The sequence below is a fragment of the Chiroxiphia lanceolata genome, chromosome Z, assembly GCF_009829145.1.
Source record: "Chiroxiphia lanceolata isolate bChiLan1 chromosome Z, bChiLan1.pri, whole genome shotgun sequence".
NCBI lineage: Eukaryota > Metazoa > Chordata > Aves > Passeriformes > Pipridae > Chiroxiphia > Chiroxiphia lanceolata.
In genome coordinates, this window is record NC_045671.1 from 58106648 (window position 1) to 58132957 (window position 26310).

Sequence of the window (26310 nt, forward strand, 5' to 3'; positions counted from 1 at the left end):
TTTGTTACGATATTGCAATACTATTTATATAGATGATTTTTTTTTGTTCTAAACTTTATAAGTGTCATATCTGAACATCTGACAAGAAAGCAGACTCTCTTGGGAGTTACAGATTAGAGACAGGAGAAAATTTTATCCTCAGTTTAAAATATATTTGCATGACAGAAATTTCTTCAGGTTGTGAGGAGAGTGTAGTACAGACCTGCTTATCCCCCCAAAATGTATTAATACTGGTGATACTTGCTTATATGATGAAAATTAGCTGTAACTGTTGCAAGACTTGAGTCCTGGTTTGTTTCTATCCAGAAGCGAAACTGAGTTTCACTTTAGCAGCAGGAGTTGATAGCTGTTAATTTTGTTGATAGTTGATCACCTTTTTTGATGGGAGTTTTCACATACCTAAAGAACCTTCTAGCCTTTTGGTTTTCCAGTACTTATGCCTCTTCTTAACTGTATGGAGAGGAATAAACTTTACAGAGGAGGAGTTGAAGAAAAATAGTTTAAATTTAAAAAAAAAAAGTTTATTGTTCTTATACTAAGATCAGTAACTCTTAATTTCAGTTTTCACAATGCAGGCTATACCTATATTTATGGTCAATCTAAAAATTGAGATATTTATTTTATTTTTTTTTTTATTCTTCAGATTTATAGGGAAATGGAGAAATGATATAGTAGGTGTTTCTCCAACTTGATCACTCCTCAGCTGATGCTGATTTGTTTTATTTGTTTAATGAACTTAAAACCATTTTTCTTTAATGATTCTTCTATGCTTGCATAATTACAACTATATAGTAACATTAAAATATAAATTTTGAAGTGGATTAGTCTAACTACATATTTGGCAAATACTGTGCTGCTATAACATTGCACAGGCTTCCCATTCTTTCCCTGGCCTCTTGGTGTGTGAGACTAGTGTAGGCTGAGAGTAATCGGAGTTACTATAGAAGTATCTTTTTTACGTGAAGTATCTTGCACAGAACTTTTCCTTCTTCTATTTCATTCAGCAAGTTGTCAGAGTTCTAATTTCCCTGGAAGTTTCAATCACCAGATTAAAAACATCAGTCCAAAGAATGTGGTAAGAATAAAATGTGTTGTGTGTGTAAGCTGAGAACCAATGATGCCTGGCATGTTACAGCTTTGAGGCCAGTATTCCTTAAAACTTCATACGGGTAACCTGAGTTATTCCTCTGTCTCTGCAGTTTTTTAGAGTATTATACTTGGGGTTGCTCACTTTGAGTGCTCTCTGTAGCTGTATTTATGGCCTGTTTCCCACCTGTTTGGACGATCAGGAGATGTGACTGGTGTTCTGTGGCTGGTTTGGGGCCAGACGTGCTGGCAAATGAGTATGCACGTACTATTTGGCAGCCAAAATGGAAAAGATTTGAATTCTGCTTGTGTATTTCTTCCATGCTAGGCATACTAATTTTAGTTCTTATCTTCTACTTGGCTACTAGTCTTAACAAAATGTGTAGGAGCTCTGGCCTATGCTGTTTTGTCAACCTTGGTTACTGCTTAATAAACCTAAAAGTTAGTGGAGAAGGATGCTGACAAACAACATACTGACAAACCTGATTTCCTCAGAAATCAGGCTAATAAATGTAATTTCGGAATACACAGTTTTAACATTCCACTCTTTCAGAATACCTGGGAAAAGTTGTAGCATACTGGCACTTAATTCTTGAAGTTATGGTGACTTAGGAGACCAATACCACTGTCTCTTAGCAAAAGAAAAAGATCATTAGTTAAACTTAATTGGAAATACTGAGCAACTAAGAAATTTTTAAAATCTAAATTTTGGAAAAAAAAGTGAAGAAAGAGACACTTGTAAGTTGACATGGACATAATATGTTTTAAATGTAGGATAGGATACGGTTTCCTTAAATTTTTTTTTGCATGTAATTTATCATAACATCAGCGTTACTTAAAAGTAGTTATACAAATTTATGTGATAATAAAGAATTTAAAGTCTAAATAAACTATTGAAAAGCAAAATTATACATAGAAGAATCAGCTTGGCTGGCAGTCTTCAGAATTTCCATCTTAAGCTTTGAGTTAGCTCAGGTGCTGATTGTCAGCTTACTTATTACGTCCATCATAAGCTCCATCACCTTTCTGGGTACAGATCTTGTCAATGAGTGTTGTCCAAAACACTACCAGAACAAATGAATGTGGAAATGGTATGAGGTCAGTTCTACCAGTGCAAAAAGAGAAGGCAACGTATATTCTTGTTGGGCTAATTGACGTGCAGCTGTTGCTGTCCCTGTTTTCCCATTTGCTTCCCACCTTCAGTTAATACCGTCAAGCACAGTGATCATCTTACAGCAGAAACTGAGCAGCTGTGCTGTGGTTCAGAAATGAATCTTAATGTTTTACTTAATGACAGAGCAAAGGTGCATGCTAATCTGAGTCAGACAGTGTGCCTGTTGACATGCTGTTTGGCCATAGAACACTGGAGACCTGTTGTTGAGGGATGGATGATCCATGAATGCCCAAGTCATGTAGTTTCTTGAAAGTGAACTGTAGCATGCAAAGAACAACTGGATGGCTAGACAAATGATAGTAGGACCCTTGAAATGCACACTTAATCAAGTGCAATTTACTAGCTTGTTATTTTAAAACTCATGAGGCATGACAAGACCAAGTGCAAGATCCTACACCTGAGCTGAGGCAGCCCAATATCAATACAGGCTGGGGGATGAAGGAATTGAGAACAGTCCTATGGAGAAGGACTTGTGGGTGCTGGTCATGAAAAGTTGAACATGAGTCAGCAGCGTGCGTTTGCAGCCCAGAAAGCCAGTCATATCCTGGGCTGCATCCAAAGCAGTGTGGCCAGCCGAGCAAGGGAGAGGATTCTGCCTCTCTACTCTGCTTTGGTAAGGCCCCATCCTGGAGCACTGCATCCAGCTCTGGAGTCCTCAGTACAGGAAAGACATGGACCTGTTGAAGTGGGTCCAGAGAAAGGCCACTAAAATGATCAGAGGGATGGAACATCTCTCCTGTGAGAAAAAAACTGAGAGTTTTAGCTGTTGAACCTGGAGAAGACTTTAGGGAGACTGTATTGCAGCCTTTCTGTACTTCAGAGGGGGCTTATAAGAAAGGTAGGGACAAATCTTTTAATAGGGCTTGTTGCAATAGGACAAGGGGTAATGGTTGTAAACTAGAACAGGTTTGATTAAGACTACATGTTAGGAAGAAGTTTTTTACAATGAGAGTGTTGAAACATTTGAACAAGTTGCCCAGAGCGGTGGTAGATGCCCCATCCCTGGAAATATTCAAAGCCAGATTGGATGTGCTCTGAGCAACCTGTTCTAGTTGCAGATGTCCTGCTCATTGCATGGGGTCCATGCAAAACTCTGAGTCCAACCAAACAGTTTTGTGATTCTGTAAATATTCAACAGTTAAGTGCTATGTAAAAGGAAATGTAAATGAGAGAAGGTAGAGAAGAATAGAAGGGAAGGAGTGCCGTGTTCACGGTTTGCCAAAGTTTATGCACTCATACCATTCCTGTCTTGTAAATATTTCTACTGTGCACTTTTTCAAGTGACTGGTACCTATGTCTGAGGTAATCAGACCAAGGTAGAATGAGGGGAAAATGATCTGATGCACTAGTTTGTCCTGTCAGCTGAGCTGTCAACTCTGCTACTACTTTTCATGCAAGATGGAATGATATCTAGTGAAATGCTTTAGTTTTACATTTTGTTGCAAAGGAATTTATACTTAATTACTGGTAACAGTAGGTCTAGTAATATCTCTTAGTCTCTAAGAGATCTCTAAGTAGTATCTCTTTATGCTTTGGGGCCTTGACAGACAAATTTAACTTGCATTTAAAGCATTTGGTGATCTAGTACCAAATGGTCAGAAGAGAGAGCTCTAGCTGCCTGCCAGTGGTTACCCTAATACTGCAGTTTGTTTGTAGAAAGTGAAAAGTTGGCAAGTGCTCAACAGTGTTACTCAAGTAATTTTTAGATAAAAGGAGGTTAATCTTTAAAACCTACACATTAACTTGAGTCATGTTATATTTTTTAAATATCCTTAGAATAGAGGTATAAGTTTGTGAACTTCTTTGACTGTCTTTTTTGACAACCATGAAGTTTTACAGAAAGGTGCTTATTTTACTTGAAGTGGAAGAAGATGGAGTAGCAACGTGACAATGCATCTTAAAGGAGGGGAAAAAAAAAGAGGAAAAAATAACAATCCCAAGCCAAAGCAATCACACCACCAACCATACCTCCAAATTAATACTGGAAACACAATGGTTGCATTTCTGTGTTTGTTACGGAAAAGGTGTCTTACTCAGTTGTGTGACAATTTTCATGATGACATTTCAACTCTGCAGGTTTGGATCATGTTTGGGACCCATATAATTAGTGTAAGGTTGGTGATGGGTCAGAATAGGCAAGATGTGGTGTTATGCTTTAGATTATGCAGGTAACGTAGAGATTCATAATGTTGCCTTGGGAGCAGTGCTCCTTTCCAGCTGGTTTTAAAACGTTCATTATTTGAAGAGGGGGAAAAGCCCTCAGCACTCACATTATTTATTTTTGTGTGTTCATCCTAATAATTCTTGTGACTACTGTTACTGTCTTCTTGTAAAGTCAAAGCTTAAGGAGGCATGAAATTCACATGTAGCTTCTAGCTGGAGCTCTGGTCTAATTAAGAAATCCTAGACATAGGATTGATTTGAGCTTTGGTGTATTGACTGCCTTGATCACATCCCCCTACAACATTCCATGGAAATATTTTTAGCAGAGTGCTAGCTAGGAGCTTTCAAACTCTAGCTGATTAATCCAGCTGATCAATTAAATACAGAGTTAGAAATCACCTTCAGGTAGTCCTGTGCTTTGGAAGACTTGTATAATTTTTATTTTCATGTGGTTAGATATGAAATGTAATATGTAATATCACATCTTTAGGCTAGTGTATCACAGTTTTTCTTATCTGGACGTTTACAGCTACTGTTGTTGATGTAGGGTTTAGAAATGTGTCTAGCCAGCTCATGATTCTGGTTTGGACTTGAGTGCTTTCTGAACTACTACATAGAGTCTGACTCCATGCAGTGAGACTCCGACTTTGAAGCAGTAAATCCATTAAATTTTGGTCTTTCGCAATGAATAAGTAATTCTAGGCTGGGCTTACTCCCTCCCAACTATCTTAGATATTTGGAATTGCTTTGTAAAACCTTGAGATGAAAATGATCTTTTCTAGCAGTTTGAGTACTCACTGTGGTTTCCACTTGGAGAAATTATGCTAGAAATGACAACTGTTCTCCATGCAGGAGGAAATACAGTGCTATATTGAATAAAGAAATTCATATTTCAGTGGTTCAGTTGAGAAAGTACAAAGAAAGCAGCATGGGCACACTGTGGAGGAAGGGTTTGACAGTAACTCACGAGGAGTATGTTTGGTACTCTTCCTGTGAGGAAGGTGGCAGTATGCCCAAATGGGCAGTGTGCTTTTTTCCATTCATCTTCAGCAACCCACTTTGGGAATTTGACAGAGTGAGTGTCCAGAGGCCTGAGAAGCTTCTGGCTTTATGGATGCCTCCAGGTAGTGGTGGCACTTCTGCCTGCTTTGGGCAGCAGGGTGCAATAGTTCAATCCAGAAGAATTTTTCTCAAGTTTCATGAACTGTGCATTTTGTTAGAAGTATGGGGGTATAATTGAATCCACTTGATTCACACCTGTTTGCTGCATATAGCTGAAGATGGCAAAAGCAAGATTGACACCACATTGATATGGCACAAACTAACTGAAAAACTATGTTCCTTAGCACTATCTGGCATTTGATCTGTATATCAAATAAAGGGATAACTTATTTATTGTACTCTAGTTTATTGTAGTCCATCTCTATCTCCTCCTGTACATTCTTGTTTTGCTCTTTTGCCCTGGAACTAGCTAATATTCCTGTGACCATAAGGGAAAAACAGTTCAGGAAACTGATCTGGCTGAAAATTCACTTTGTTTGTTTTGCTTATACATTCTTTTTTGTGGTATATATTTGTATAAAACTGTCTCAGAACTGGACCCTGATACTCTACACAGGTGTGTTATGTTGTTCTTGTTGCCTTTATCATCCTACTCATATATGTTTTTATAATGCAAATATATGAAACTGCAAGTCTATAATTGCCTATTTCCACATCTTTTCACATATGTAAAATATATACCGTAATATAGGGGTTCTTTTTGTAAAAAAAAGAAAAAAGGAAACTTGGCAATTGCTAACTTTTCCTAAGAATCCAAAAATCATTAGATCTTTCAAGCTGACATTCCAGATAATAGAGAGAAATATTTGTAATGAAGTTCCAGAAACATTTTTTCACTTAGATTATTCACTCAAAAGATTATGTACTATTGTTAGTTCTGGCTAATATGTGATCCAACTGCAGGTGTTTTGAATTTTAAAACTCGCTGTTGCCAAATAGCACCAAAAATTAACATTGAGAATACTCTGTTGCCATGGTAATTTCTTGGATAGAAGGCTGCCAAGAAACTATAAAATGAAACCAATGCTTTTGATGTGCCCTAAAACGAGGAAAGGAAAGAAGATCAGTGAGAACTCAAACATTACTTAGTTCAATGTTTTTCTTGTATTGAAGAGAGCTTGAATACTCAATTTAAATACATTTCACTTTCTTTTTGTTGGGTTTGGGTTTTTTTAAGCTGGATTTCTTGCTTTGACATTTGTTGATGTGTAATTTAAGCAATTTGCAAACTTTTTTAAAAAAGCCATTGTACAAAACACAACTGATTTTAGTGTGTTTTTAATGACTTTCCCTTTTTACTTTAGCAGCATTGCTTAAACTTGAGGGAGTTAAAAAGTAAATCTTTTATTGCAGTAAAATCAAAAAACTATTATATACTTTTGGGCAAATACAAGTATTTTTTCCTTTTGCTTTGAGTAATTTTGATCTTAATAGTATGAGGCTCTCATTTCAACCTGCAAGGGTGTTCTTGGCATGAAGGGAATCCACGAGGACTGAGGTATATCTTGTACCTACACTTTCTTTTTTTTCCTATTGTTCATTCACTAGACCCAGTTTGTGCAGGTATATGGTAATTTGTCAATAGCATTATGATCAGCTATATTTAAAATAGACCCTTTCTTGAGACAGAATTTACAGCGTAGGTTCATGATGTTGTCTCCTTTTTATCCCACTCTCAGGTGTGACGCTTATGACAGTTAAGTCCTGTTAGCTTGGAGAGCCCAGGAAGAAACTGAAGTGGAAAAGCAAGCTCAGAACTACCCTCTTTTTTTTCCAGGCATCAAGTGATAGAAAAGACATAAGAGACCCTATATTGTAAAGTAGATTTGGATATGTCTGTGTAAAATTACAGAACATTGCTTTAGAAATGATATCTTCAAATTGTAAATGAAATATTTTTGCAGTTGTGTCTGGGCCTTGAAGACAATCTTCATAGAGGAGAGACTTCACAATGCTGGGGGAAAGTCTGGAGACTTCTGTTTGACCTCTGGGTGTATGTTTGTACAACGTTATAGATATTCCACAATGTTCTAAACTCTCACAGTTCGTTTTTTTAGGTGAGGTTAGATGCAGTGTATTTACTTGAGGAGAACAAAATGATTTGTCTTTTCTGGTTGCTTGTACTAGAACTAGGACTAGACTGTGTGCTGGCTTAAAGCAGAAGTAGATGAAGAAATTCTGGTCTGTCTAGTGCTGGTTGTTTAAGGATTTAATAATTTAAGTGCATTATTGGGTCACAACCAAAATATTCAGTACCTCCTGGGCTGAAGCCCAAGAAGAACAGTTGTATGTGCTTCAGGCTGCTTAGAGGAAAAAGACATGTCCATCAGTTTATTGGCTTTCATGCATTTTGGATAGCTGGGGCTGACTACCTAAGTTAACTTCTAGTAACTTTGAGTTAAGAAGTATTTAAGACATTCTGAGTCCTTCAGGTATTTGCATGTACAGTATTAGTTTTTATATATGGTAACATGAAAATCCACTTTTCCTTCACAGTTGCTCTAGTATTTCAGTGCTTTTTGAAAAGAATATACTCAAATGAATCATAGGCAGAAACATGTTAGTACTTCTCTTAATCCATCGGATTTTTTTTAAAGAATGGTATTGGTCTTTTTCTTTTTTGTCAAGTACAGTTGATGCTGTAGTTCAAAGTAGGCACGTACCTTTCTTGATACATCTACAAATCTTTAGTCACACTTTATATTTTTCTAATTGGCTGAACACTAGGTTAGTTTGGAGGCATGTTGCCTGTACAGACCTCAAAACAAGTTTCGGAAGTGGCCAAGTATAACATTTTATTCTAATGTAATGTTCCTTTGAGAACTTTACTGCTGTTGTTTAAAAAATGTGAAGGCAAATACCTTTGACTAGTCATGTGAATTTGAATGTAATATTGCACCTACACTGTCGTTTTGTCCACATTCCTTGGTCCTCCTAATATGAGGACCATTCTGTAGTGCTTTAGGGTTTCAGAACCAAACCCAGATTTTTTGGTGTTGTTTTATCAAAAAATGCCTTAGGTTTCTCTTAAAGAAACTTGGAGATTTTGATACAAGTTTTGTTGGAACAGCTAAATTATGTGGGAGGCTCTTAAAATAACTTTCTGTTCTATTACACGTGTCTTGTTTTTTATTATGTTCAATAATCATGTCCCATCAATTTAAAAGGGATAATGTCTGTGATATCAGAAACCCTTTCCAGACAGTCTAATACTGATTCAGGCACTGATTCAGCTCTTCCAAGACTTTTGTTAGTTGAAATTAATTTGTAACTATGAGTGAAATACCAGTGTTCAAACTGAAGTATTTTCATGGGGAAAAAAAAAAAACCAACCACAAAACAAAACAAACAAAAAAACCTAGAAGGAAACTTAGAGATCAAAGGTACAATTAAGTCATCCTGTGTCGGTTTCTCTCTGTGTTCCCAAATCTTCATTGCCGAAGCCTAGCCATGATTCCCGCTGCTTGGGCATGAGAAGGGCTTGGACATGCTGAGGATTCAGAAGGCCTGATTAGACTACCACACAAGACTGCAAATTCCTGGGAATACTTATTAACCCTTCAGGGTTAACCTGGAATAGGAAGGCCAAGAAGGCTGAAGCTATTAGTTTTTTCATTTCTCAACTGTAAATTCTGGGTTAAGTACGGTTCTTGTGATGCCTTTAAACACACACTTGTTATATGGATTGTTTGCTAGAAGTCACCCTCTTGGTTTGATATGTACCCTCTTGTTCCTTTGTACCATGTCATTTGTACCCATCCATTCAGATCAGGGCTGATTTTATTGCCAGATGCTTCCAGGAGTAGCCATGTGCCAAGTATCACTTGAATGTAGGTTGTGCTGAAATCAGCAGTTCCTGTTATAATCCCCCTCAGATGTGCACTCCCTGGAGAAGGTGAATTGCAGGAGAGAGTTTCTCCTTCTTGTCTGGCTACTAATCTGCTGATCCCCTGATGTGCTGTTTGTTTCCACTTTCTTGAAACAGCAGCAGCTGCTGTCTACCTATGGCTTGAACTGGTTTGTGTGTAGTTGGCTGGTACACATCATATTTTGTGGCAATCCTTACTGCAGGTTGCAAGCTCTAAGGCTGATGATACCTTTCTTTGTGGAATACCTGCAGTCGTGGAATTTTTTGAATTTCATCTTTGTTTAGGATCTGTGTTAATATAAATACTTACAGTATCCTGTAAGTGAAAGTGCAGAATGGATGTGGTTTTTATTCATAGCCATAACTTTGGAAACATGCTCATGTGCTTTCATGCTATGTGTTAGTACCTAGGCTTGTTTTTTAAAAGTGAATTCATTTCCTCTGTGATTTCTTTTAGATATAAGAATTTATGCGTAATCTGTATCTATTCTTATTTTGATGTTATTTGTTATTAACAGTTCATAAATACAGATATATGGCACCATTAATAAGTAGCAACAGCTTAATTATCTCCTAGTGTTTTCCTACAGAATAAAGAAATGTCTTCAACAAAGGAAGGCATCAGTTGTTCTTTGTTTAGAGAAATCCTTGAAGTGGTTATTTCTACTTACAATTTCAGATTTCCCTAATTTCCAGGAATCCTAGAATGTGTTTCTATTGATAGAAGAAATTGTTTGGTTTGAGTTTTGTTTGTGTTTATTCTTTTGTGCTTACTGTGACCTCTGAGTAGATTAAAAATCCTTATTGCCTGGTCTTAAAGCGCAGTTAAGTCTGACCTTGACTTGTATTGCAGCCTTAAGTTTCAGTACAAAGACTTTTTTTCTTGTTGTCTTTTCTTGAACTATTTATAAAAAATACCTTATTATGAATAAATATTTGTTATTATTTTTCAAAAATCATGACTGTACTTGGTGGGGGTTTGTGTAGGTTTTCTTGATTTTTTTTTTTTCACTCAAGATGAAGTTGCCTCTCTCACTTTGTAACATAGAGACTAGGAGCCACCCTGGTGGTCTGAGCCCCATTGTTCCAGGCACACTGCAAATCTGAAGCTAAACTTTTTTGATTTCTTTCCCAAAGAGCTGACTGCTTTCTTGAGAACTTTATGAGTACTTCCAAGAACACAGTTGATGCATACTGTCCCGTGTGAAAGAAGTGACTGGATTACATAAATTGGTATGCCTAGTCTGCCAAGGAGCGAATACCTTCCCTCATTCCTGCTGTCATGTCTATACAGCCTTCATTGGCTGGCAGCAGGGAAGGCTGGAGTTTGGCTCTTGTAGGCCCTGGAAACATGCTGTGTCTGCATTAATATTTCTAAAAAAAAATACATGACAAAATATTTTTGAGAGAAAGTTAAATATACTTCATGTTTGTATACACAGTAACTAATATGGAAGGTATGAGTTATTTAAATTCAAATATATTTGTAGCTTGTGGATGTTTTTAATGGTAATAAAATAACCAAACCCAACCTCCCCACGCTTTTGAAGAAGGCATATACAGTTTGCATCTGAAGTTCCAAACTCATTGAATGTATGTAGTATCAAAGAGGTATTCAACCAGAAGATGCATTATTTTCTTTTTTCCATTTAGAAGAAGATGTAACATAGTGAGCTGTGACAATTTCAGTTTTACAGAAAGAAATGTCTGCATGCCTAGATGGCAAACGGTAGGATTTGTTCCTTAGCACGTTAAGACTTGAGCAGTGCTGCAGAGACTTGGCACAGGGTTCTTTTTGGCATATGGTTTCTGCTGTTAACTGAAGTAGAAATGCTTTTGTAAGTAGGCCTGTGTGCACAGTTATTTTCATTAGTGTGACTAAGGTAAGAACTGACCTCAGCTGTAACAATTTTGGAACAGGAGACCAATTTTAGGTCAGTTGTTCTTGTCCCAAAAACCTTCACCTTTACAATTCTCTTGGTGCAAGTGACAGTAATGCTGCTCTCCCTATGATTCCCCTCCCAGTTTGCCTTCCATGCTTTTCAGCTCTACGTTTCTTCCCTTTCCTGGCAGAGGTGAGGCTGCCAGTCAGCATATGCCCCTCGCTAGGAATTGTTTTGCTCTGACTGATTCAGCCTTCAGTCAAGCCACTCCTGAGTACAACTGAGGGCTTAAAAACTTGCTTATGTCAGTTACCTGAGCTACAAACATAATCAAGTGGGCAAAATATGTTTACTTTTTTTTTTTTTTAATAAGTTATATAGTCTCATCTGTGTGGTCTCTGCACAGGGTATATATACTAGCCAGGCTTCCCGTGACAGGTGTGAAATACTACTCTGTGAGCTTTGAAGATTTATCTTTTCTTTTTTTTGCTCAAGTTTGATGTAGGTATGTAGTACTAATATTCCTAGTGGAACTGACTTGATGGTGCAGTCACCATCAATCTGTTGTTTTGATGTTATCCCTGAGAAATTAGACGATAAAGTAGAAATCTGATGTAAAGAACTTCCTTGAGAAAAAGTTGCTAACTTAATTTTGAAACGTAGCCCACTGGATAAATGTAAGATAAATTTGGCTTTTGTCAGGAAGACTGATTTTTTTTTCTTAGTTTGTTTTAATATTTCATGTTTTCTAAGTTTAATTGTTAAATACAAAATCTTAGTAGATGTAGTAAAATATATATGAATAAATAAGGGAGAAGGTTTAATTATTAGAAAGGAAGTCATTATTGACTCCCTATATCTCCAAAACATTCATCATGGACAAGACACCTGGGCTTAAGGTTTTCCATGATGGAAGTTAATTGCAAAAGATTCCAAAGATTTCCTTATCCTATCTGTCTAATACTAATTAGAGTTCTGTTTCTTTATTATTGGGGCAAGAAGTTAAACCAAAATATCATGGTCAAGTTTTCTTTAGAACTGCCTACTTTAAAATACATTTTGGGAACAGAGTGATGGGTAGGATGGCAAGCTGAGATAGACTGTAGTGAGTTGGAAATCACTTGGATTTTCATTTTCAGCAAAAATGAATTTGAATGTAGAAAAAGAATTTCATATCTCAAATTCTGTTCTGTACCAAGTAATATTTACTTTGAGAGTTTTTCCTTTAGTATTTCAACATGTTTCATAATGAAAATGCTTTTACATATTATGTACCAATGGAAAAGTACAAGTGCTCTTTCACCGGGACGAAAATAAGCAAAGTGAAGGCAAAAGGTGAGTCTTTTCAAATCTCTAGCTGAGTCTAGCTCTAAGAATAATATTAAAAGTATGGCTAGTTAGGAATGTCTTGTCTTCTGTTTAGACCTCAGACACATTTTTAGACTGTTGGTTGTTCTTCCTCAGATGTTTATGGAAGCAGTTTGATTTTAAGTGAAATCTGGATTCATTTGAACTGAGATTTGGTTAGTGAGGGAATGCACTTTATTTTCAAAAGTACTTCATTTTGTTGAACTAATTTCTAAAATTTAAGTTAATATAATGAAGGTATTGTATATGGTAGTTAATCAAGGAAAACAAACTTCATAATGTCTTCCATATTTCTGACAGGTTGTGAAGATGAGAAAAGATGTGAAGAAGGCCAGAGTCCTGACTATTCGCAGACTAACCAGACACATCAGGAAATTAAAGTTGAAAAAGTCAGTTTTAAATACAGTGTTCTTGTGAATCAGTGTTTGTAAATCAGGCAGTATCTTAATTGTTTTCCCAAAAATGGAGAAGTGGAAGAAAAATGTACTACGCTTAAAAGTTTAGGTATTAAAATATATAGATTGTGTTTGACTTATCTTTACATCATTTTAGATAGACTAGAAATACTAACTAAAGGCAGTTTCATATAGAAGAATTGGGAGGACTTTATTAACAGGATTTAGTGCACTGGAAGCTAATCTGAATCACTTACAGAACCTTTTACAGCACTTTTAGAAGTGTCAGACCTTATCTTTTGAATTATTCTGATGTTGAACTCAGATTGTGCAATGCTTTCTCACTGCAGTTGTCTTCAAGGTTCTGTGGCAAAAAATAGTTTCCGTTGGCATAGATACACGGCTCATACTTGATTTTTAATAGTTAGTATTAATTAATACTTACATAAACAGTTTAAACAATGTTTTGTAGATTGTTTTTAAAGATTACTGACCCCAAGTAGTTTACAATGTGTCTTATTTGGGGTAGTATGAGATACATCTGTTACTGTGTTCAAAGTGTAAATTGAGCATACTCTTCTCACAGTTTCAATAAGTTGTGCAAAATAAGAAGCAAGCCCAATGAACTTTTATATTTGAATATTACAGATCCTAAAATGTATATATGTATTAATATACAATATGTAATAAATATAAAGTATATATATATATTTGAGATATTGGTGTTCTCCTATTGTTGATATGAATTGTGGTTTACCATTTCTAATACAGTAACATTTGTCTTTCATGTTGTTCTGGTAAATCCTCAGTATTTTCTTCTCTGTTCAGAACAGCAAAAGCATTAGGTTATGTTCAGCTCTCTGCTAAAATGTTCATTTGACAACAAGAGAATGTGTTTATGCTCTGTCTTGTGATTTTTTTAATTTGCTACTTCATATTAGCCCATAGAGAAATAAAGTGAACAAAGCCCAGATTTTCTTAATAAAGACAGTCTTCATTTGCAGGGGCTCGGAAGACTTGAAATTGAAGAACCAAAAACGAGTTGACAGATTAATAGAAGAAATCCATGCAATGAAGGTAATACCATGTTTAGATATTTCAATATTAGAGGCAATAATTCTAGTAACTAAAAGCCTTATCTGTTTTCTTCAACTGCATTAATGAAACATAAAGTATTTCTGGAGTCAGCTTGGACATTGCTGTCACACAACTAGAAAATTATGAATACTTGCATCTATCAAAGTGACAGTTTGAGTCTTAAACTTTCCAGGCTAAACATGAATTTATTTAGTGATGTGTGGTGCTTGAAGTTTTTTACTGCAACTGTTGAATGACAGAAATTAAAGTTCTTGTGCTGCTGGGGAGTATGGGAGGCATTTTGTGTGTCTGACAGTACAGTATCCTCATTGTCTGTTCTCCTAGCTCTAAGTATAATGCTACTTTTATTTTACTTTCAATGTCAAAGTTCTATAGTAGTTTGAAATTTTAGCTGCAAGAGACTGGTGATGCCTGAGTCAGACCTTTTTTTATTTTCAACCTTTGTGTCAATTGATACAGTTTTTGTATCTGTTATGGTATGACATATCAGAAAATGCTTCAGCAGTTTTATAACTTTGTAATGGTTTGTACTGATCTCTCAATTTCAACTGATAGTACACCAAACTGTGTGCTGAAAGAGGAGGTATGATTCCAGCCATAAGACTGGAGCACAGGAGTCGTACACAGGCTGGTTTTAAGACTATTTTTTTAAGACAATATGGCTGGTTTGATTGTTTCCTTGACAACTGTAGTGATTTAATCACACTTATCATTGTGTGCTTTTTTGGATATTTTTTGGGGTTTTGTCTCTTCTTTTCTTTCCTCATCCTTGCACAGATCTTAGTCTTCCAAAAAAGGTAACTGGAGAGGCTTCATTGACCAATTTAGATGTGCTTTGTGCCAGATTCATTAGATGGAATCATGGATTTTTAACATAGTACTTCCAAAATAAGAGTCCTCACAAACTAGTATGGGGGGAAATGGGCAGCACTGTATTAAAGGATAAATCACTGCTCAGGTATGATGGCAGTAATATTGAGGCATTCTGCTTTGCTGACTTGCCATCAGCCTTAAACTTGGCCTTATGTTTGCTCCTTTCTCTCTTTTTTTTTTTTTAATGGCAAATTTATGTGTCTTGATTTCTAAGAGAATTTATCAAGCAATCAGATGTGCTGCAGCACTGATTTCATGAGCCCGTGTTTTATGGGGCTTCTGTGAGTGCTCTTGAGAGGGTTTCACTGCAAGATTCGTTCTGCACACATTGCCAGGAGTCTTTGTTTTGTCCTTTATTGTACTTTTCTTTCCAGGATTGGCTCATACAGAGAACTTAAAGTCTACCTACACTCAGGAATGTATTGGCCAAGTACATTCATGCTGTTTCTTCAGTTGGCATGGTTAATGCAGGACTTTTAAGTGGTAACTTTAAGAGTGGTTTTCAAGGGAGGATAGATTTGTAATCTGGAGAGCTGAAGGCAAATCTGCCTTGAAATAGTTTATAGAAAAGGAGGAGTCTTCAAAGCAACTGAGAAGGAGTGAAAACTCTCCCACTTTTTGGGCAGATAGGGCACTTGATTATCTGAACTTATAAGTTCTGCAAGCTGTCTTTATTACTAAAAACGATGCACAATTATTTTAATAGTATAGCAAAAAGGATGGGTTACTTGGAGTTTTTTAGTCTTTAAACGTGAACAAATAGACACATACTAGTTCTACAGTATATTTGTTTCTTAGACGGAAGAAAAATTCTTCTTTCTTATGAATCACAACCTAAAAGGCACGAGTTGTTTACATATTTTTTCACCACTGTTGATTTCTAGACTAAGAGAGCCTTTTAGTGTTGGCATAGAAATATTGCTCATTCAGCATGGAAAAGTAAAAAGACAGCTTTCACACAAACCAGTAGCATTATTTGAGATCATGGAAAATTTTATATTGGTGTAACCTCACTCCCAGCAGCCTCTTGACCTCAGTTATTGATCAAAAGGTTCATAAATAGCTCTTTGCTTAACCCAAATGGGTATTTTAGAATTTTTAGGAAAGAATGGACAGAATAGAAATGGTAAATGGTCGGTGAAGTTGCAACTTAGTCTAGGTAATACAAGCCTGCTCTTTTCTAGCACTTTCACTGTGTGGATCTCAAACACGTCAGAGGAGATTCAAATCCTTTAAAAACTGATGGCCTGTCTGTGTGCAGGATATAGCAATTTTTCATTTTCCATGTTACGCCAAGAAGTCCATGAACTTCTCCTCACATGTTCTATGTAAGAAAAAATATCTGTCTTCTCTCATATTGAATGATTACTCTTGAGGAGCTGCAAACTGCAAAAAGCAGTTTGGTTGAAAAGACAAAAAACCAACAAAATATCTATGCCAGCCAAAGTGGTTTGAAGCCAGAAAGTGGATATTACCCCAGAGTCTGACAGCATGTGTATTTTCAGGATAAAACATTTATTGAAATGGTTGCTTACAACTTCTGGAAATTCTTTATTGGTTGGAGGCATAAGGGCTTGCTGTAGGCTGAAGAAAAGGCATATTTGAAAAAAAGAGAAAATAGCACAGGTTTTTTTCTGAATTTTTCTCAATTGCAAAAGACACCTACTTCTAAACATGTATTTTTCTTCCATCAGTCAAGAACAGACCCAGACCTCCCTTCCCATTATCATGTAACCAGGAAAAAAAAAGTCCTCTTGGGACTGTTGGCATCAAAAAAATCTTTGTGAAGGTCTTTATGTATTCTGATGACCTCAGAAGGCATGAGAGGAGGATTCCATTTTACAGGGAATTTGTTTTGAGCTTAGGGAAGAAAGACTGAAATTCTGGGGCCTTGACTGTTGTCTATTTTGTTGAAGTTCTTAATGGAATGGCTTAAGTTTCTTTTACTCAGGAAAAAAAATCTAACGGGCTGAAATCCTAATCAGGGAGAATTCTTTGCTTTCTTAAGAATTACGTTTCTACATTCAGCTGCCTGTAAATCCACAAACTTTTTGTACTGGTTCATTTACGTGGGGAATCTGTTTCTTGGTTAACAGAGTGTTTCAGTATGGCTGCTACCATTTTGTGAACAGCTGTTATCTTTCATACCAGCTATAGCAAAAAGAAGATCAAAACTGAAAAAATGAGTTGCCTGATGGCGCAGTGCTTAAAGGCTGCCTGCAGCTTAGCAGGACATATGAAAGAGCTACTGTCCTTCTGAATGAGACACAAATATGAACTTTCATTTACAAGATCTTAAGTTGTCTTTCTGCTGTGGATCTTTAGCAACTACAGTCTGATATAATAGGAAAGACAAAATGCTTGCTGTTTGATAACTCTTGTCATATCACTAGCTCTTGGGGATGCTTTTTTCCTGTCCTCAAGTAGATTCTAAACAGGCAGTGCTTACATAATTTCACTGTAAATACACTATTTCCTGGGAGTGGGACAGTATTAGATGCTTCCTTTTTAGATTAAATACTCTTCTGTATCTACTTTTTTTTTAATATGCTATACGCCGTCACATATGCACAGTTCTGCATATACTGAAAACTGTATTAAGAAACTTTTTGTTATTTGAATTTACAAATAGTGAATATTGTTGTATTATTGTTAGAATGACATTAAATTTTTTATTCTTTATATTTTCATTGTTAGAACTGGATAATAAAAATAACTTAATTGGCAAATATAATTAAAAATGTCTCAAGCACGACAGTCAGAAGTAAACATTGTGAGAAATGAGAGCAGTTAAAAATTCCAGCTACGTGGATGGAGGAACTGGGTTAATTGTTTGCAGGAGTTCTCAAAGCTATTGGAATAATACACTGGTTTTTGAGTTCAACTTTCATTTTGCCAAAACCGTATAAAATATTCATTTAACAATTCATGAAAGATGGGAAAAAAGAACAGTATGATCCTTTCTAGTCCTTCTACTATGATACTGCTTTTTTGAAATGTAAAATTGTCTATACTTACAGGAATTTCTTTACTTGTTTGTCAGGCCAGTCAAAATGGGTTAATTATCCATGGCAGAGTACTTCTGACCATATTTAGGAAGCTATTATATTTTTGAAAGCTTCTTTACACAAAAATAGTGGATTGTGTAATGATTTCTTAGCAATGTGTAGCTTGTCTTGAATTGTTTGTATTTTTTTAGCTGAAATTAGGTCTTAATATAACTTTATCATTGCTTTATTATGTAATTAGGAGTAGATTTTGCCTTTATCTTACAATGAAACCTTGGCACTATGGCAGGTGTTGCTATAGCAATATTGTATTTGGAGGATGCCCATTAAGGAAATATAGACAAAAGGCAATTTGCTTGCAGGAAAAATATCTTCCAGTTTTCAGGAATGAGCAGCAGTTGTTTGCAACCATTGTTAAATGTCTTGGAAAGATACGTTCTCTCTCCTGAAGATTGTCACTGCAGGAACAGATAAGTTAATGCAATGCAGGTTTTTTGATACACTTAAGGCACAATATTTATCACAGAATAATGAATTTAGTATGAGGGATACAGGAGAAAATAATGCTTTATGTTATTTTCTCTCAACTTTATATTTTAGCAAGGTATGAACAGAAGTATAGTTGAGTGTGAACTCCAGTATTAATGTTTTGGAAGCCAAATTGTTTTATAAATGTAGAGCTTCAGTCTGAAGGATGTTTTCACATTCTTTGGCCTTGGGACAGCAGTCGTCCAATTTCATGAAAGGAATAGTGATAAGGGTGAGAAGGGCCTTTTACTCAGGACTGGGTTACTGATCATTTCTATAGTACATCACCTTAAGGAATTTGATAGGTCTTTCTTTTAGAATAGTCTCTTTGCATGGAATTTTTGTATCCTGAAATTCCAGGCTTTTTTGAAAAGCATAATTTTCTTCTACTGGTAGTGTTTTCTTTTTTGGTTAATGCTTTCATCTTCTGTAGCCTGGGTTTCAGCTAACATCTGGCTGTAAAATTGTCTTAAATAAGAGTGAGGACTAATACACTTTTTTGTAGTTTTGCTTTTTCTTTCTGCTAGCATGTGTTTCCAACAAGTCTTGCATGTTTTCTTTCATAATAGATAGCAGACTGTCATCTTGATCTTATAGAATCTTTAACCTCTAATGATTTTTGAAAGAGTAATAGAAAGCTCTTAAACTTTAGTGTAATGAGCTTAGGAACAGTCCTTGATGCTTCTCAATGAAAAGATGGAGGCAGGGGTGGTCCAGCTTTCACGGTGGGGTAGGCCAGATGTCACTGACAGACCCGTTTCAGGGGAGGAAGAAGAGGTAGAGCTCAAAGTCATTCTGCCCTCCTTCAATGGAGCAGTTCAGATCCTTGTTTTGGCAAGTGTCTGACTTTTTATCCATGTGTGATGCATTTCTCTGCAGTGTTGCAGGAAGCTTGGGGCTTTTGGGTGGTACATAGCTCGGGTGTACAAGTGCAAGAAGTCAGGTGCTGTTAGGTAATACTAAGATTTGCTGCTTGTGCTGTCAACAGCACAAGCATACTTTACCAGTGGCACTATGTGGCTCTCTAGGTAATGTATACCCTAGCAAGAAGGATTATTTTTGTTAAACTAAGTCTGAATATTCATTTAGCAGGTGTCTCAGATTATGTCAGGGCTGACGTAGAAAGCTCAGGAAACACAATGTAAAGACCACTTGATGTAATGCAGAAGAAGATGGCATGGTAAACAGTGTGTTCCTGAGCCCAGACATGAAAAGGAAGTCCACAAAAGGTGGAGCAAGAACAGACAGCCTGAGAGGAATGTAGGGACGCTGCCTGAATGCACACAGAGTTGGAAAATACAAACCTCAGATTTTCAACTAGTGAGCAATATGAAGCTCTGCAGGAATGGACTCTCTAGGTGTACTGGGAACAGAAGTCAAGCTAGAGGAAAGTAAGAGTCCACAGTGGCTCAGTGTGAAGATTGGAAAAGGGCGAGATATTTAATGCTTTTTTTATTGATTAGTAAGAGTGGTGAAGGATTGGCTCATGAGGAAACTACATAAATGTCTTTTCAGTATACCTGCTTTACTTGAATATTCCTACCTATCACCTTTCTCTGACATGATTCTTAAAATAGTGAGAAAGCAGGTTAGTATACTCAGTCACTGGCTGAGTTCTATTCTTAATCTTCATAGAATTTCATGTTCTTTTCACTGATGCATTGCTTACATTCATATTTATGCTAAAATGAGAAACTCCATACTTAACTTTTTCTAAGTCAATCTCCTGGTTACTTCTCTGGCAGAGTCAAAATATCTTAAATGAGCAATCTTAACAATCCCAGCATAAGAAAGCTGTAGAATATGAAACATTTTTTCCTAACTAGCGAGCATAAAAATACTTAAAATTGTAAGAAAAACTGAAAGAAAAATAATGGTGGGATCTCGTATTGTACAATTTTTATTTGGAATGAGAAAATAACCTGACAGCCATTCCTACTGTTTTATTTCATTATGGTAACAGAATTATTTTTAAATTTTTTACACCAAAATACTGCCCTGGATTGCATTAAAAAAAAAGAAAAAAGGGCTGTGCTTCTTAAATATAAAAATCGGTAAAAATATCAGCGTCATTTTTGAAGACTTTATTGTTGACAAGATGCTTTAAATAGAAGCAGTTATCATGTATTTTCTTTCATATGTGCTAGATTCCTAGTTACAAAGTGGAAACAGGTCACAAAGGCAGCTTTTTGTTGGATTTGAGACAACTTAAGGAAAGTATTAAAGTAGATTCTAAGTACATGTTGTCAACTATCTTAAAAGTATGGTTTGCAGATGAATCTTTTTCCTATCAAGTCTTGCGTAAGAGTTTTACTATCTTTTTTTTTTTTTTGGTAAGGATGCAGAATAAGCTATTTTCACTTTTTAAAGAAATATGGCTTGCAGATGAAACTTCATCTCCTTTCTGAATTCTGCTTAAGTATTTTTGTTGTTTACTTTAATAAAGAGGCACCTTTGCTGTAGTAAAAAAAATAAATAATGCAATCCATATGCCTTAATGTATGTGAAAATGGAACAGTGACAGCAAACCAAAATGCTTATTATTATTCTGTCAAATGACAGAAGTGTGATCATGTTTTTGCACTCATTTTGAAAATATTTATGCGTATTAAAAATAGAGGGGTTTTATTGTTGACATCTTTCATCACACCAACATGTATTTCACTTTACTGCATCAGCTTGGGTCTTTTTCTTAACCTTCTCTGTAATTCATGAGAACCTGAAACAGAATGTTTCTGTTAGTACAAATGCCTTTCCTTTATATTTTGACCATCCCATGCTGAGATGTAATAGTAGTTGCCAGATAAGATGATCCTTGTGAGCTCTCTGAAGCAATTCTAATTAATTTCTTGCTGTATGATAGCTAGTTTTTGTATTTAATTTATTCTGAAGAAGTTATGAAGAATATCTCCAGTAAATAGTAAACACTTTGTATGATGGATCAATATTAGACTGTCTCAATATCCTTAATCAACTGTCCTTTTTTATCTTCTTTCTCCTGAAGAAAATTCTCACAGAAATTAGATCTTTCATTCTTCACAGAGTTAAAAGAAACTCATCTTTAATATTGTGGTAAAGGTTTTATTTCTTCTAATTGAAGAGGTTGTGGGAGGGGGGGAAGAAGTCGGAGACCTACTGTAAGTATCTTTATAGTCACTTGGAAACTAATTAATTCAGAACTGTGACTGCGGCTGCTATGACTCCTTATTCTCATTGGTGCTTTTGTGTGTAGAATCTTATTTCCCCCATGGCTGCCTCCTGCTTAAATAAAATATAAAGTCTGTTCTGGGAATGTAGTAGTAATGTAAACATGACTTCAGTGCTAGATAGACTCATTGGCACTTTTATTAAATATGAGTTTAGTGAATACGTGGATGAATAGGATAAGGCAGAATAACTGTACCTTTAGTAGATGAAAGTCATGCCTTGCAAGTCAGTGGGAGTTCTTTGAAGGAATAAATATCCAGTGGAAGTTGCTGATTGAATCTGTATATTGTTTTAAATTTAAAAAAAAAGGCAATTATCCAGCTTTCACCAAAGCCTCTAGTGTTTTTTTGTGGTTTTGTTTTGGTTTTTCTTTTTTAAAAGCTGTTCATGAATATAAGTTTTCTTCTCTTAGTCGTAGAATTAAACATAGTAAGTGAAGAGAGGAATAGATGCTTGGCTTTCGTAGTGTTGGAAAGCTAACAGTGGAGTTTTGTGCAGATCAGTGCTGGAAATGATTCAGAAAAAAAAAATGAATGACAGAGCTTGGTGATTCCAAAATTTCAGAATATTGAAGATACTAACACGAAAATACTACAGAATAATATTACAAAACTGACTAACTGGGCAATGAGATGACTAAAGAAATTCAATGGCAATAAATGTGAAATAATATTTTGGTGGTGGTGGTAAGGTTAAGGTAAGAATTAGATTTCCAGTAGTTCATTTTCACTGGATCAAAATTGGCTATTACCAATAGGTACCAGGAAGTGGATATAGGAGTTACCATAAAAATTTGTGAACATGCTATATTGCTCTTGTCTTCCGACAGAAGACAGTCTGTTCCTATTAAAATCAATCATTTTACCGTATACTGCATAAGTCATCTTTGTCTATGTAAAAAACGGTCAAAACCCAGTAAAACTATAAAGAAAAGTGTCAAGGATGATCAAATATGGCATAGAAAGTGTAACAAAATTGGAATAGGATTCCCTAGGATACAAGGTGAACTACTAATGTTAGAGTTTTACACAGTTCATGTATTTGTCATGGATAATTCTTTTGCGTACCAGTATTTTGTTCAGCAGCTTTTAACAGCCAATTTGAAAATCTGGAGATACTAAAAGCAAAATTCTTTGTTTCACGTTTTGTTAACAGATCTCTTCTTTCCACTTTTATCCTTCACCTTGGGCAAATCAGGTGACAGGTTTGTCTTGCTGAAGTTTCATGATCTCTAGGAAATGACAAAAAGTATTTTATTTTCTTCCCCATGGTTCTTGAAGAAAAGTCTGGAGGAGGAGTAGTTTTCCTGGAGATAGTGCATACTGGGAAAAGGAATGGAAGTAAGAAGTTCTTTCTTTCTGCATTGTGTCTAATCTTTGAACTCTTTCATTTATGCCTTCTAGAGGCAGACAAAGGGGTTGTGTATATGGGTCTGTAAATTCATGGTCTTCCGCCTCACCCTGCATTTCTTTCTCCAGGTTCTGTCTTCATTTCTGTTTCCTCATCTATTTCAATCCAGAATCTAGCGGGTGGGGAATATTAGGTGGGTTGCACCCATTTGTCAGCCACCATCATGTTCTTTGAGAATGTTGTGAGAATACAGCACGTCCCTTCCTTGGCTGCCTTGGTAGCTGGCTGATGCTCCTGCCAGGTGGGAGAGGAGAGGACAGGAGACAGCAGTGCCTTGTGCCAGGCATGCCTCGCGCCCTCTCCTGGCAGGTGCGGCTGCTTTCCCGTGCTTTCCCGTAGTTTTCACAAAAGCGGATCATCTGGCAGCCAGCAGCCGTGTTGGCGACCGTGGTGAATACCAGGGATAGTAATTCAAAACCGAGGGCAGTTCTAGCCAACATAGGGCTGCTTGGAAATATATTAACCCTAAAATTGCATGTGGTTGTTATTTTAATATTAGAAAAGCACTGTGGAACAAATTGTCAGTACAGAGTGAATTTACAGATTGCATTACAGTCCAAGTGAACATGGACATTCAGAACTAGATGATGTTTGAAGAAAAAAGACTATTTAAATAATAACAGTTGTGGCATCATCATGCTTGCTGTACTTTAAGCTTAGTTTTTTCCTTTTTTGTAACTTTTCTTTTGTATGCTTGTAGTTAACTTTCATAATACCTTTTACTTCTGAAATTGTCACAAGATTGCAGACTTGCTGTTTTTGTATACTGTGCTGAAAACAGTGATTGTTTGCTCCCTGAATGTGACTACTGAATCAGATGTGAACCTCCAAAATGAAACAATTCATTTAATCTAATTGACTAAATAAAATGCCAAGTTCACAGTGTTCATCTCGGTAGACTGATGTAATTGCTGGCATTTGACTTGCATACCTCTTGAAATATTAAATTAGTTTATAAACGTGGCAGCAAAGAGCAGCGTATACTTGCCAAATAAAGTTTGGGTATTTTACAACAGCTTAAGCAACTAGCCATGTTAAGTCTTCTTTTGGGAGGTTGTTTTTGTTCATTTTGTTTGGTTTTAAAACATGAATAAATAGGCTTTCCCTGCTTTTAAAAGAGGTTATGCAGCATAGCAGAATGAGGGTATTTAGCTAGAAGAAGGTACTCATTTGGACAAAACTATATTTATAGAAATATTGTGTAGTTTTGCTACACGAGTATTTTAATAACTTTAATTTTCCAGAGAACAATAAAACCAGAAAACGATAAAATTTTGTAGTGTGAAACTTACTAGATGAAAACTCACAGGTTGACATAGAATTTCACTTGGATCTAAACTGAGACAGCAATACTGTAGACATTTAGTAATGTTTAAAATTGATGCCAGCAAAAACCTGACACCAGTGTAGTTTACAAAAAGAACAATTGTGAGACAAGTTCCACTTGAAGTACATTCTTGCATTCCCAATGATTAACTGTAATTTTGGAGTGTCCTTTTTTTTTTCTTTTTTAACAGCTTAGTAATAGTTAATTCCCATCAAAATCAAACACCCGATGTTTATTTAAAACGAGATGGTTCTCAAGCTTTTGATATTTTGGGGAAGTTCTATTCTGGTAATTTCCTCTGGTGATGCCTTTGGTTATTTTAAAATAAGAATTAAATTTTACCATTTTTTATTTATCTGTTTTGTAGTGTTCCTGACCAGGTTGCTATTAATCCAACAACATTGAAAATGAATGATTTCAAGGAAGGTTGTTTTTTTTTTTTTAAGAGAGAGGTCCTATATTTAAAAAAATACTATAATTACTGTAGAACATCATAATAACCTTAAACCCTAATGATACAGCGGAATGTATTTAAATTATAATTCACTTAACTTGTCTTCAATTAGAGAGATAATGTCTTCATTTCTACTGGATAAAATCTCTGGTTACAGTATGTGATGGTGCAGAATCAAGTCATCCAGTCAGGTTGCCGGGAAAAACTTTGTTGGATCGGCTGATGGGGGAAAAAAAAATAGCCCATGGAATCTTTTTTTTTATTGTGGTGTTGCTTTCCTGTAGTTGTCTGTCCTTTATGACACAGGTATTTACAGTAAAACTTGACTGCTGTGGAAAGCTAAATCTGTACATTCGCATGTCTTTGAACTTTTATCAGACTTGGTACATTGAGTCTAAGCTTAGCAAAGATTTAACTTCTTGAAATCATTTATTAAAAGAAGATGTTGTTCCTGAATATGTGCAAAGTTCTGAAATAGTATTTATTCAAAAAATATTAGTAAATATTTCTAAGACTAATAAAATGGAAACAGTTCAGTAGTGAGAAGTTCCCACAACATGCAGAGCATTACTAGTTGGAAAGACATTCCTGTCTCCATTGTAATGTGACATGTAATTTTCTTAAATTAAAGAATACATTAATAATATGCTGATTTGTTTATATTCATTTCATGTGCACTCTACATCTCAACACGCTCTTTACTTTCTCAGAATATTACATTATATGAGATAAAAAGGAATTGGAATCCCATCTTCCTACACACATTCACCCTACAGTGGTTAGTTACTGTCTTTCATGCTCTCTTTTACCACCCAGTAGAGTACTGTGTTTTCTAAAAAGATTTGCGTGTTAGCACCACATAGATTTTGTGTTTATCTGTAATTTTAAAAGCAAGAATTTATGCCAGTGAATCACCAAAGAAACCATTACAATAGCTCCCAAAAATAGACTCATTCGTATTTTCTATCTGAAAGGTGTAGGCTTTCGCATAAATATGCACAAACATTGAAAATCCTAAGTGTTGTCTTGCCAGGAAAAATGGCAAATCAACCTGAGTGACGCAGAGAATTTTTTAACCTTCGTGTAGATTATGCATATCTTGTCTTTTGTTTCTTTGCCTAAGGATTTTGAACATGCTTCTGTGTCTTTTTCGAGTACTAAAAACAATGTTTAATTACATTTTATTTAAATCCAGCATGAACTGGGTGTGGCTTACTAGGCAAAGCAAGGCACTTCTCTATGTGGTATGAGTAGATTGTGGAAACTGAGGTGCTGAAGTTTCTCAGCCCATCCTCTACCCTGAACCCCGAGTGTGATTCACCCAAGAACTCCAAGAATAAATCCCTATTTCAGCTGCATAAACCAGCGAGTGAGCAGATGAATCCAGGATGGGTGGGTGCGGGTTT

The 26310-nt window shown here is 35.9% G+C and overlaps 1 protein-coding gene across 2 annotated transcripts in view; it reads left to right on the top strand.

Annotated features, from left to right (window-relative positions):
- Positions 1 to 26310, top strand: part of SRFBP1 (serum response factor binding protein 1) — a 69733-nt gene that overhangs the window by 10978 nt on the left and 32445 nt on the right. For both annotated transcript variants that reach the window (XM_032676300.1, XM_032676301.1), the window contains exons 2-3: positions 12905 to 12993; positions 14004 to 14076. In XM_032676300.1, coding sequence (XP_032532191.1) covers positions 12905 to 12993; positions 14004 to 14076 — 162 coding nt within the window. The remainder of the gene's footprint in view (positions 1 to 12904; positions 12994 to 14003; positions 14077 to 26310) is intronic.